Source organism: Phyllostomus discolor, chromosome 8 (genome assembly GCF_004126475.2).
Source record: "Phyllostomus discolor isolate MPI-MPIP mPhyDis1 chromosome 8, mPhyDis1.pri.v3, whole genome shotgun sequence".
Lineage (NCBI taxonomy): Eukaryota > Metazoa > Chordata > Mammalia > Chiroptera > Phyllostomidae > Phyllostomus > Phyllostomus discolor.
This window is the reverse complement of record NC_040910.2, coordinates 21,695,273-21,709,203: the sequence shown is the minus strand read 5'-3', so window position 1 is coordinate 21,709,203 and position 13,931 is coordinate 21,695,273. Positions and strand designations below refer to the sequence as shown.

At 41.1% G+C, this 13,931-nt stretch overlaps 1 protein-coding gene across 1 annotated transcript in view; it reads left to right on the top strand.

Annotated features, from left to right (window-relative positions):
* CPE (carboxypeptidase E) overlaps window positions 1–13,931 on the top strand; it is a 70,661-nt gene that overhangs the window by 37,123 nt on the left and 19,607 nt on the right. The window contains exons 2-3 of the mRNA XM_028520503.2: window positions 11,185–11,381; window positions 13,472–13,639. Coding sequence (XP_028376304.1) covers window positions 11,185–11,381; window positions 13,472–13,639 — 365 coding nt within the window. The remainder of the gene's footprint in view (window positions 1–11,184; window positions 11,382–13,471; window positions 13,640–13,931) is intronic.

Here is a 13,931-nt window from a genome sequence, read left to right as displayed (position 1 = left end):
GGAGTGGAATCCCAGTAAAACTTTACTTATAAAACAGACAGTGGCAAGATTTGCGGTTGGAGTCATCGTTTGCTGAGGATCCCTGACCTTTACTGGGGCTAGAGACTTGACTGGAGCCAGACCCTTGCTCAAAGCTATTTAAGTGCTTTTCACTGCTGCCTGTGGGAACAAAATGGTAGGCAATGCCTCGCTTCTTTATTCTGTTCTCTGGAGCCCAGTCCTCGGGGAGCTTTTCCAGCCAGTCGTCCCGGCCTGGTTTCATTCAGATCCTTGCAAGCTCCAGGTTGCTTCCTGACTTGGGGCAGTCACACAAGCTGTTTGCCTCTCCCTGGAGAACTCCACTTTCCTGACTCCCACTCAAACCTTCTGTTCTCAGCGAATGTCACTTGCTCAGGGAAGCCTTCCCCGGCCTTCCCGAAGGCCTAATTTAGGTTCTTCTGCTCTATCCACACTTTTTTTTTGGTAATTTTATCTTAATTTTGATGGAATACTTGTATGATGATTTGTCTAACGTTTAGCCCCTTGCTAGGCTGTAACATTGGAGGGTCGGGACGATTCTGAAGTTCAGCTATGAATTCTCAGCATCTAATCCTGTTCGTCATATGGTGGGCAGTTGGTAAACATTTGTTAAATAAATTTAAGTTTCTGATTTCTACTTTTTCTACTTACACTGTGAAAATTGATGTTAGAGAAACTATTGCAAGTAGGAAAATCAAAGTGAAATAGAGATAGTTGTAGGGTTTGACGAGCAGCCGACGGGGAACACACAAATTTTGCAAGAAAAACTTTCAGGCTGAGCTATAGGAAACTGCCTGCATTTGACTGTTCTTGAACTTCCAAAAAAGGCAGTTTCATGTGCCTCAATCTAAATCCCCATGTCGCATACCTTCTTTCTTATAGCTCCTTCCTTCCAGCACCAGAAGAACTCAGTGGAACCCACAGACACTAACATGAGGTCACAGTGCCCACTTGGCTTCTGTTACACTGACTGTTGTATTTAAGATGCTCCTGAGGCCCCATTGCCCGCATCCCCAGCCCCCGGCAACCACCATTCTGTTGTCTGATTATTGTAGATACCTCATGTAAGTGGAATCATGTGGTAGCTGTTCTTCTGAGACTGGTTTATTTCATTAGCATAACATCCCCAAGGTTCATCCATATTGTCACATAATACTGGGTTTTCTTTTTTTAAAATATAAGGCTGAATAATCCCATTGTATATGTATACCGCATGTTTTAATCCATTCAGCTTACCTCTCTCGAACAGTGCTGCACTGAACACAGGGGTGCAAATATCTCTTCAAGATTCTGAGTTCAGTTCTTTTGGATAAATATTTACTCAAGAAGTGGGTTTGCTGGATCATATGGTAGTTGTGTTTTTAATTTTTTGAGGAAATCCCATACTACTTTCCATAGTGACTGTACCATTTTGCATTCACACCAATAGTGTACAAGGGTTCCAGTTTCTCCACATCTTCACTGACACTTGTCTTTTTATTTTTTTTAATAATTGCCATCTATGCTATAACAAAGTACTTTGGACTAGGTATCTATAAACAACAAACATTTATTTCTGAAGTTCTGGAGGCTGGAAGACAGAGATCAGGGTGAATATTTTCTTTTTAATGTTGATATTTATCTTTACTGTTTTTTTGTTTATGTTTCAAATATTAATTTTTGCTTCTAGTTTTTAAAATTTCCTACTCCTACCTCCCTTTGGCTAATTTTTGTATTTTCTTTGGCTTTGAAAATATAAAAGAAATGACAAAAAAGTTAACAACTTTTAAAAATAGTAGCAGTAACAAGTTATATGTAATAGTGGGAAAACATCCCTTTCACAATTACATACCCAGGAACAGATTTAATAAAAAAGCGGCAGCTCCTGTGTGAAGAAAACGTACATCTTTATTGAGAAGTGTTGAGTCAATGGAAGTTGAATTCATACATTCCATTAAGAATGTTTTCGACAAGATATCTCAAATCATCCAAATGCAGAATCCTAAATAGCAGTGTTTTGGATTGTAGATGTTATTTACTGGGGGTGAGTATGAAATGAAAAGCGATTGGTTAATATTTAGTAACTTTTTATTTTTTCATTGAAGCCTGGTGCTTTATATTTTATTCAGCAACATATTTTGATTTTCTTTTTACTTATAAATGCTTATAAAATGTTTATTTAAATCAACATTAAAAAATCCCTAAAGGAAGGGACAGGTGAAATACTAATACAAACTAATATATTATAAGATCAGAAATTTCTAGTCTTTTGGAGGGCAGTGTGTATCTGTCTAAATATCTACTTGGCCTTGTATGAGATTTTTGCCCATCATTTTACTACCTTCTCCTCTTCATTGGAAAAAAATCCTCTCAAGGGCTTAGTCCCGAAGAAATAAATAAAAGAGTAGCAGAAAAAGAGTGAGATGGAGTGGGAGATAAATTAGAACTGTAGTAGTCAGTAAAAATCTTGAAAGTACTTTAATGCAAGAGCTATAAACAAAATATGATAGTACATGTCCTATAAGAATCCATGATTACTCATAATTTATTCACAACTACATTAAAAATGTAGAGCTGTGCATAATTATTTAATGTATATTTAAATATTAAAAATTGAATTTAAAAATTGAGAGGAACAATACAATTTCCTGTAATCTGAATAGTTCTGGAGCTTTGTAGGGGTATTTCAGAAAGCCTTATAATATTCTACCATCTTCCCGCATCTACCATTGGATTCGGTGCACATTAGCGGCTGTTTTTTGGGTCATGCAGTTTAACTCTTAAAGTGAATCTTAGACCTGAGGCCACATAGTGGCCATCTCACTCTTCTTCTGCTACTCTTTTATTTATTTCTTTGGGACTAAACCCTTTAGAGGATTTTTTTCCAATGAAGAGGAAAAGGTAGTAAAATGATAAGCAAAACTATGCTGGGCATGCCTTTTGGTGGGTGGACACTCAGACTGGTTGGAGTGAGCCAACTGTAAGGAAGAAGAGCACTCAGGTTTCTGAAGAGTTCTTTTATCACGTAAAAGTCAGTGTCTCTTGCTGCCTCCTTCTCTGCCCCCTCTTGGTGTTGGAAGTTCCAAATAGCCTTTCTACATTCAAAGCGCGGTCTGCAGGCCAGCAGCATGGTCCTGCCTGGGAATTTACAGGCGCTTCAGGCTCTCAGGCCACACTCCTGACCTGCTGAATTGCAGCCTGCATTATAACAGGATCTTCAGGTGATTCACGGGCACGTCCAAGTTTGAGGAGCCTATTGTATGGGATAGGTGGACACTGGGCTGATGTTTCCACTACCCCTGAAAGGACTGGCTAGCTTTCTAAACCCACTTGCGTTCCATAGCTCTTTGAAAGACCTCAGGGGCACCTCATGGTTCTGTTGGAAGCTTCTGTGTGTCTTGAATAGGGAAGATTGTTTAATTATGTTAACTGTGAGTCTGGGCAATATAAAATCCATCGATTAGTTGCCTGCTAGTTGTTGGGCATAGTGCAAAATATCTGTTTGTCTATTTTTTTCATTTAATTCTCTCACCAACTCAACAAAAGGGATTTTAGTAATCCAATTTACAGAAAAGAATACTATTTTGTGCATTAAAAAAATTTAATCTTTATTGTATTTTTTCCTATTACCATTTAGTCCCCTTATACCCCCCTCCCCTCAGCAATCACCACACAGTTGCCTGAGTCCTTTTTCCTTTTTGCTCAATCCCTCCACAATAGGAATTCAAAGAGTATTTGTAGAATAAAAGATTGGATGTCCTTGTAGGGGAAAAACACACTAAGATTAGGGTAGAGGGTTACTTGCTCAGCATTAGATATACTGTGTTAGAGCTGAAATTCCAGCCCAAGTCTGTTTCACCCAAGCCATGCTCCCCAACCCCCTGGCTTTTTTAAAAACAGTGCTGTTGCTGGCAGGCTGCTGTGTTTTATTTGCCGTAAGGAAGGACATGGAATGGTCTCCTCTTCGTCTGGGATCAGAAAACAAGCGCGTCTAAGAGATGTCTGTCAATATTTATGGTGGCTGTGATTTCCCTCTTTATAAATGTCTAGTATAAGATTCCTTAAGTTCGTAAAATCTTTGCATAATTTTGTGAGTTCTTTTTGCAAATATGAAGGAAAATAATTCATAGTTTTGTTTAAATCAAATTTTCAAAAAGTCCTTGACCCATAAGTTGTTAAGAATCATTACCCTATGCAGTCTGTTTCAGTGGCCTTCTGCCTTTGGAATTCCACCTGTCTGCTGGTGTCGTTGAGCTCCTTTTCATAAGTAGACTTTCCCTGCATTTACCTCCACACTCATTCCTTCTCAGTCCTGGAAGGGCATCTGAATCACTTGTAAATCCTTGAGAAATACAGATGCTCAGGTCCCTTCTCAGACCTTTTGACTCATGATCTCTGGGAGTGGAGCTCAGAAATCTGTGAGAGTGAGATGCACAGTAACTCTGACATAGAGAGTTCTAAGTCAGCACAATTTTCTTTAAAAACTTTGAGCAGAACGGGGTACATCCTGCATGCCCTGCTGTGGAATAATCTGCAGGCAGACCTGGAGTAGCCCCAGTCCCCGCACAGGGAATCATCACCAGCTAGGCATGGCCTCCCTTGTGCTCAGGCACGCAGAAAGACCCACAAGCATCCTTTCCCTTTACTCTCCTTTAAAAAGATTCTATTGCATTGCTTAATGCTTCTGATGCTGGTGCATGTTTAATGCTGCAAGTCTCTAGTTATGATGTCGAAAAGAAATAACATCCTGAAGATGTTTTGACAAATCAGTTTGACATTTGAGTTACCTTCTTCCTGAGAGAGGTAAAAGGACGGTTCCAAGGAGTTCCTGGAAAGAGGTTGTTCAGCTAAGCTTTTACATCGCTGGTTTTGTTCTGGGTCATTAATGTTGTTGCTACCACTTCATCTGCTTAACAGCAAATGGAAGTTTTTCTTTTTCATTCACTCGTGTCTGCTAAAGTGCCTGACATTTTCCACCCCCGCAGGTTCTGATGACATCGCTGTTACTCATCCTGTCATCAATTCACTTATGAAATGGGATGAGTTGTTCATTCATGGGCATAAGGCAAGCTGACTAGTGGCAATGGACTTGTGTTTTTCCATTACTTTTTGTAATCATGACTCAGTTCACTACCATGATCTGCATTTTCTCTTTGTTTTAGAGAACTGTCAGAATTTTCAACTAACACTTACAGAGAACTATGGTTTGTTTTTACTCTTTTGCTTTTCCTTTGTTCCTTTTTCCCCCCTCCCTTCTTTATTTTTCCCTCCTCTCTTAGGTAGAAGAGGAATCTATTTTTATAACCATACTCACCCTCTTCCTTGGCTCCTTGGGCCTCTGGAGATTTGCATTTCTTTTAGGAATATGCTCAGTATTTTAGGCTGCTAAGATGTGCTAAAACACAAGCCAGTTAATGATGTTCTTATTGACGAGTTCTAGAAACTTGTAGGGTTCATTCTGCAAGAATGATTTATAGGCTAGAAGTTAGCAGGTCCAACAGGTGGAAACAGTTAGTAGCACTAATGTGAGAAGCCCAGGCTTACCACCGAGGCAGGCAGATCATTGATTCAAAGGCCCATCTGTCCCAGACATGTTACCAGCTTGCTTGCATAGTTGTTTGTGAATCAGCTCAGTTCAGTGATTGTGCTGCTTGTCTAGCTATTTGCTTACTTCTCAAAATCATTCGTTATGTGCACATTGCACCACTATGTCTTTGTGGGTTTTATTTTTGGATACTGTAGTTAATTCAATGTGTGTTTAGTACATTACATGTACTAGGAACATATATTTTGAATTTGTCACCATCTCCAAGAATTGTGGAATCAGTGAGTTAAGCATATAATTTCAGATGAGTGGACTTATGTTTTGGTAATAATTTGATGTTTAGAGAAAGAACAGATTCATCTGAATGTGAGTTCATCTCTATTTACAGAATGAAAGATGGAAGCATTCTGTTTCTACAAGCAAGTTCTTTCTTTATCGTCCAAAACATGAGGATGTCTAGCATGGGGAATATAGTTCGTAATATCGTAATAGCTTTGTAAGGTGACTTATCATGGTGGTCTCTTTGTATGGTATGAAAATGTCGAATCACTATGTTGTACATCTGAAACTAATATATAACGTTCTATGTCAACTATAATTAAAAAATATTTGTTCTTAAAATACCATTAACCTACTTATTTTTTTGTAGTGATGCCATACTTACGTAGAATTTCACAATTTACAACACACTTTTACATTTATCCCATTTTTCATTAGATATTTTCCCTCTGCTGTTTTTTTCCCATATAGAGGTTATTGAATAATTAACTCTAAGGTTTGAAAGGAAACTTAAAACTTTTCTGGTCAATGACTCCACCCAATGTTCAACCAATCAGCTGTTTCTAACAGGAGACAATGTTAGACAGACAGGCTGATCATTGGATCGAATAAAGGGGTGAAAGAAAGTTTTTATTTTTATGAGAAAGGCAGACAGTATTTTTTTTCCCCTTTACCTGACTTTCTTTTTTTCAGGCTCAGCCTATTGGGCCTGTGGACTTCTGCCTTCAGGGTCTCTCTGGACACTTTAAGGCTGCCAGTTCCTACCACCTGGGGGCTTTGTTACTGTACCAGTCAGCTTCAAACCTCAGCTACATGCCACGCCTAAGGAGTGTGGGTTTCTGGGGTGTAATTTCTTTAAGGGCTTTTTGTTGTTTTTGTTGTTGTACTGATTTAGTTATTTCAAAACACAATATATAGTGGGGCGAATTAAGAGTTGTAAGTATGGAACTTAAAATCATTTGCCTGCTCTGGTTTGGAATTTATTGAATTATTTCTGGCTTCCATAAAACTTTGGAGCTTATTTTTAAAAACTGGTAAGTTATTCTTGTCTTGTTCTGGTGAGAACACAAATCCAGTCAGGCACATTGATTGTTCCGTGATACAGATGGAAAAGATAGCAACTTGGCCCAACCGGGCTGGAGCAGGTTTGTGAGGAGACTGTCTTTTACCAGCGGCATGACTGATGACTGTGTGTCCTGTGAAGTGACTGGGAACCGGATAGTTACACGAAATTGTGGAAAAATTGACGCGACAGGGAAACCGTACTCCTGAGCTGACGCAAGGCACCCTGTGCAAATACAACGATTCCCGGCTGCAGGATCAGGAACTCGGGGCACTACTGTGTAAAGCGGAAAATGAATTAGGTAGTGAGTGAGGAGAGAGTAAGATGAGTGGAAAAACAAGCATCCTCAAGTGTACTGGCAATAGTTCTCAATGCCGTTCCTCCCTGTTGCTAGGGGAGGGGTGAGCGTGGTACCTGTGCATTACCCACTGCACCCGCAAGGAATGACGTGCCTGCCAGACCTGGGATTTGCTCTCGGTAAACAGGCATACATGCACTGTAAACAGGCATACATGCGTCATCCGTTTAACAACCTGTTGTAAACTCTGTGTTGCCCCTGTTCAGTAGCCCCTGAAGTGAGGATGAAAAGCTGTCATTCCTTTGGTAAATAAATTGAAGTTAAATTGACACTGGGAGGCTTATTCAAAGTCCAAAGTCTTTTCACCTCTTTCTGAGTTAGGGATTCTGAAGGCAGTCTCTTCTAAACCCTTGTTTAGAATATACGACAAAAATACCCCAGGAAGCTGCTTGTCTAGAGAGGTTTTGTGGTTTTCTCGTGACCATGGAGATTAATCTTCCCGGCGAATCAGCTGTTCACAACACTGCTGCCTTCACGCCCAAAGATTTCCCAGTCCTGCCTGTGAATTTCGGATGCAGCAACAAACGCTGAGCCCTCTAAATGCTCTGCACGGGGACGGGCTCCCTGACACTGGCGCAAGTTCCCTTCAGCTATTCATTTATGCCTGTCCTTGTTCAAGAAGGGCGCCCAGGCACCCCAGCTGCACCTGCATCTCAAGGGCATGCTGTGCTGTTGGGCGTGCTGCTGGGAGGAGGGGGTGAGAGGCAAGGCCATGCATGCACTCATTCGCTCATGAATTTGTTTTGTGGCTATTTACTGGGCCCTCACCGTGCTTGTTTCCCACCCTATGGGGGATGCACTAGTGAGCGAAAACAGATGCCATCTCTGTACTAATAGGCCATGCAGTCTTGGGGTGGGGGAATTAAACTAGTAACCACACTGCTTCATGTATATTTTCAAATGAGATATGAAAAATAACAAAGGAACTGGACTTAGACTAAACATACTCCGAGAAAACCGTATTTACCCACGATCAGAAGGATGTGAGGCCCAAATCTGTGTGTGAGAAGAGCATGTCAGAAGCAAGAGCCCTGTGGCCAAAGCAAGTGTGGTGGAAGGAGGATGGGGTAGGGGGCTGGGGGGTGCTGATGGTGGTGCCTCAGGAGTGGGGGAGGTAGATCAACCAGCACCACATGGGAGCTGGGAATCTTGTAGAGAATTTTTGGGCTTGAGGGTAAATACAAATGGGAAGTTAACTGACAGATATTTAGGTGTTAGAGGGGGCCCGAAGGGGGTTGTGTTTGAAAAGATGACTAACTAACTGTGGCTTTGGGAGGGCAAAGGGCCAGAGAGGCGGTAGGAATACTCCAGTTTAGAAGCTGGAAGATAGTTGTTTACGATCCAACATTCCTTCATCGCTGCCTTTCTCCTGGACACTGTTTTGGGCACGTCTGTGTCCTTCAGACCCGACATTCCTTGAGTTTAGGAATGCTGCTTTATTTGCCTTTGGGTTCCTCGTGATGTCTGATGCTGGACTTTGCATATATACTTCCAGCAAAAGCTACAGTTCATCTGTGGCTCTTCTCCACCTTACAAGACAAGTCTGCAGGCTTCAACGAAGACAGCCCTTCCATATTCTGGTGACAGCGTTATCTAGCGATGTAATTTATTCCAGAAGACAGAGGAAGATAAAAACACTCTTACTTTTCCTTTCACTAACTCCTGTGCAAAACCGGCACTGGAAATATTCTGCATTTGAAAACCGGGAGTTGCAAACACAAATGTGTGAAGTGGGTTAGAGGGTCGTGCTGCCTGGGAGAGCCGGTGTTACCCCGGAGATTTCACATTCAGATGCAGAATACACCCTGACAGCCACACAAAATGTAGGGGGCTAAGTGACCCTGCATTTGCCACTTCTGATTTACATGGATAAAGGTGTTTGTTTTTTTTTTCCTTTAAGTCCAGAGAAGTAATAGAGAATTTCAGTGTGCTCTTATGGGTCATGGGCCAAGCTCTTCCGAGTGACAGAAGCTTCAGGGCTGGGCTGGGTGGAGGGAGCAGGACCAGAACGCCTCCTGCTGTGCGGTGTTCTCAGAGAACTGCAAAGCAGGCTCTGATGTTCCTCCGGCTGCTCGGGCTCTATTTCACAACGGACCGCTCCAGTCTCTCCTGGGCTGCAGTCACGTGAGTGCGTCCAGTCAGGGGGAGGTGTAAGGCACCTGCGTGTGACAGCAGGGAAGGAGGTTCTTATGCCTTTTGAAATCAGGAGCAAAGAAAACATCTCTTCTCACACATCTCCTGGGCAAGTCTCCTGGAGGTTGTTTCATTAGAGAGTTTCCCTGAAAGTAAAAAATGAAGGGTGTATAAATAGCACTGACCTGCTCCCATCTGATCCTTAGAAGAAGATCAGCTTAAGCTCAGGCCGAGAGGTCACACAGGACATGGTTTTCTGTGGCTAGCAGTCACTTAAACCACACTCAGGAACCTGCTGCAAAGAATATTTAGATGACATAATTCCAGGAGAAACATAATGCCAACTATTTTTTAAACCAGAGTGAGGAGTCCTAGTGGTTTTGTAAATGGGAGAATCTTTGCCACTGGCGAAATCGGGCCCGTGGGACGGATGAAGCTGGTAGGAGCAGAACAACAGGATTAGCTAAGTCACTTCGCTGTTCTGTTCCTCCTCCTGAAATGCAGAAGAGTGCAGCAGAATCGGGCGACCGTGATTTGTGTTGGAATTCTGAGCCCTTCAGCAAAACATGCTGTCTGGGCTGCATTTGTACAATAATAATACAAATGACTGTCTTCCCCCTTTCAGTGGGCTACTGTAAAGAGAAAACTAGATTGTGTGTACTAAAGCACCTCACAATGAGAAGATAATATCACATAATAATAATAATATTAAAATAAGTGTAGCGAACACATAGCATTTGTTACTTGCCAGGCACTGTTCTAAGCACGTACACTTATTATTTCACTTAGTTCTTACAGTCACCACATGAGGTAGAATCCGTCATCTGATTTGTAGACGGGTAAACAGCCACAGGCTGAAGTAACTTGCTCCAGGCCGGCCGGTAAGAACTGGTGCTAGGACTTTAACCCACAGAGTCTGGCTCCAGAAATTTAATCATTATGGTTAAAAAAACCCCAAACAACTGAAAAAGCACAGACTTTTAATTAAATGATGAGATAAGCGCTTAAATCCTGGTTCTGTGGCTGTGTAACTGTGCTCAGGCCTCTCACGCAGTCGGAACTGCAGTTTGTTCATCTTAAAACAGATGGATCATAAAGCCTACTTTTAGGTGTTTGGTGAGGACTGGACAAGGACACATGCAGAGTTCAGTGTTTAGCCACTAGGAGGCGCACAGTGTATTATTGTTTGTTATTGGGGAAACTGTGGTGTGTTTGTCTACTCGGGCTGCTGTAAAATACGGTACAGATTGGGTGCTTAAACAATAGAAATTAGTTTTCTCACAGTTCTGGAATCTTCATGTCTGAGATCAAGGTGCCAACAGGGTTGTTTTCTGATGAGACCTCTCCTCCTGGCTGGCGGGCAGTGGCCTTCTCCCTGGGTCCTCACGGGGCCTTTTCTCTGTGCACCTTGGAGAGAGGAGGAGATCTGTGTGTGTCTTCCCCTTCTTCTAAGGACACCAGTCCTGTTGGGTTGGAGCCTGCACCCTTATGACCTCATTTAACCTTAGCTCTCTCCCTAAAGGTGCTATCTCCAAATACGGTCCCACTGGGGATGTAGGGCTTCCTCACAGGAACCCACAATTTAGTCCATAAGAAGTGGGTAACTAGGGGGAGAGAAAGAGAAGAACAGAAGGGGAGTTTGGAGTATTTTGATATTCAAGGCAGATTTCTGAGGCATCAGTTCTGGAGGGAAAAGAAGTTGTCAGCTCTGTGTAATAAACTAGCAGACATACAGTATTTTTGGCACCGTATGTCATTTGCCTCGTATGGGTGTTACAGAAAACATCTCCATGCTGTTTGATCTTGTAGGTGAGCCTGAATTTAAATACATTGGGAACATGCACGGCAACGAGGCGGTTGGACGGGAGCTGCTCATTTTCCTGGCCCAGTACCTGTGCAACGAGTACCAGAAAGGGAACGAGACGATAGTCAAGCTGATCCACAACACTCGGATTCACATCATGCCGTCGCTGAACCCCGATGGCTTTGAGAAGGCGGCGTCTCAGGTGCGTGCGAGCCAGCCAGCGCAGAGCAGGGCCTGTGTTCCTCTTGTGGGTCCGCACACGCGGGCTGTGTACCAGTGATGGGCTCACATAAGACTTGCAGTTGGTGCAGGAGAAGAGTCTGTGTCACAGGTCTTGCTGGTAAGACAAAATTCAGAAGGTAAAGGATGATGGCTAAGATTTTCTTCAGCAGAGATTGCAAGTGAGAAATGTTAATAAATCAGTATTTAATCAACATATTTGGGTGTTAAATAAATCATATTTACTTATTCATGTTTGTGACTTGGTCAATGTCCTAAAAATCTACAAATATGTAAAATATATACTGATCCATATTAGAGAATAATACCATTGCTGTATCTCAGTGATTTTCAACCTTTTTCATCTCACGGCACACAGGTAAACTAATTACTGAAATTCTGGGGCACACCAAAAAATGTTTTTGGCTGATCTGACAAAAAAAAGGTATAATTTTGACTCATTCACACCTGACATCTGTTGTTGTGTTGGCTGTTGGCTGTCATTTTTTAATTTGATGGTCTAAGGGAAAAGAGGTCAGTGTCCTGATAAATACGTATTGCACGTTTAGAAAATTCTTGTGGGTCAGGTTGAAAATCGCGCTGCATTGTCTGAATGAATTGATGTCATAGCGCCCTCTACTGAAACCTAGGAATAAAGATTTTTGTTGGCCGGATCAGTGGTTCACTGATGCTTAATCCTTGTCTGTATGTGATGAGTGAAGTAGAAAAACAAAACAAAACAAAACAAAACATCCCTCGTCTACACTACACTTCCTCTACACTAAAATTGATTTAATACATTTTAACTGTAAGAGAAGCTGGAGAGTAACGATGTTTTAAGAGAAGATACATGGTACGTGCTACTTTTTGTTTGGACAGGGACATTACATTTGTTGTTTTCTACAGTTTCAAATGATTTTTTACATATGAAAACATAATAAAGTATATATCTGCTATGTACATATAAAGTTGAGAAGTCGGCTTGTACCTTAAACATAATAGATATAGTGACCTGACAGTTTGACATTGTAAGAAACCCCAGGCAATGAGTTTCTGTAATGAAGTGTAACATTGATATATAATTTCTAAATTTATGAGAGAAGAATTCTAGTAACACAGAATTAAATCATTTAATGTTTTCAGGTGATATGCAGAACTGTAAGAATGGACAAAATATTATCATTGCTATTTTCTATCTTACGTAAGTTTATTCCTCACAGTCTAGGGTATCTGAGCTTATATGACCTCAGAAATCTGGACATTATGTCATAGATTTGATATAATTTCATAGTAAAACAAAGAAGTCTACATTATGGAATATAACTTAATATGTTTGAAGTTCATTGAATTTTCAGGTTATACTTAGTGAAATGAAGGGTTTAAGGTTGAAGAGAAATTTCTCAGCCATAAAGCTCTAGACTTTCGTTCTAGAGCTCATATTCTTTTCCATGAAGACTAAAACAAGAGTTTTAGAATTCATTTTTTTCCATGAAAACTATAAAAGGGAGGTGTATTTTTTAAAATTTTCTTTTAATCATTGTTCAAGTACAGTTTTCTGTCCTTTACTCCCATTCCAGCCCACCCACCTATCCCTCCCCAGGGAGGTGTATTATTAATATATAAATAATTAATGTTAAACTCATTTAAGCTTCTGGTCTTATTTAGTAATTTATTCTTTTGAGTATTTAAAACAGATTGCTGTGATATACAGAGGCAGTGAATATTTATTTAAACCTTAGTATAGAATGGCATGATTTGAAACATGTCATCTATTACCAGCTAATATTGACTGGTATTGACTTTTTTGCAACTTGATGATACCTTTTAAATGCTATTATCGTTAACATTTAAAATATTATATATTGAAAATACTTTCAAAATAGCCATAACAGTTATTTTAAACCTGATTCCTTCATGTTTATATCAGTAAAATAGTGAAAATGCTATTATGGGATTATACTGTTGAAATAAATTATCAATCAATGAATTCTTCTAAAAATTACTAATGGAAACCTTAAATACATAGTAACAATAATAGTAAGTAACTGGTGATTTTTCTCTGATTTCTTTTAGCCCGGTGAGCTCAAGGACTGGTTTGTGGGTCGAAGCAACGCCCAGGGAATAGACCTGAACAGGAACTTTCCCGACCTGGACAGGATAGTTTATGTCAATGAGAAAGAAGGCGGCCCTAATAATCATCTGTTGAAAAATCTGAAGAAGATTGTGGATCAGAACACAAAGGTAGAGATCACGTATAGACTCTTGGGATCTGCCCTCTGGCCTAAGGAAATATGTCCTAAGGTCTTGATCACAATGAAGGACGTAGGAGTCATGTCCAGCCCTGTGTGCGTCCTGGTGGGATGGCTCACTGTGGCTGGGGACATCCAGGCTGGAAAGGCCGGAGCCTTGATGGGAGTCCTGCCCCCAGAATCTGGCAGGGTAGTTGCGGGTGAGGGTAGGAAAGTGAAACCCAGTTGTGGGCGTCTTAGAAAGTCACCCTGGCCCTTTCAGAGGTGCTTATTGGAACATCTGA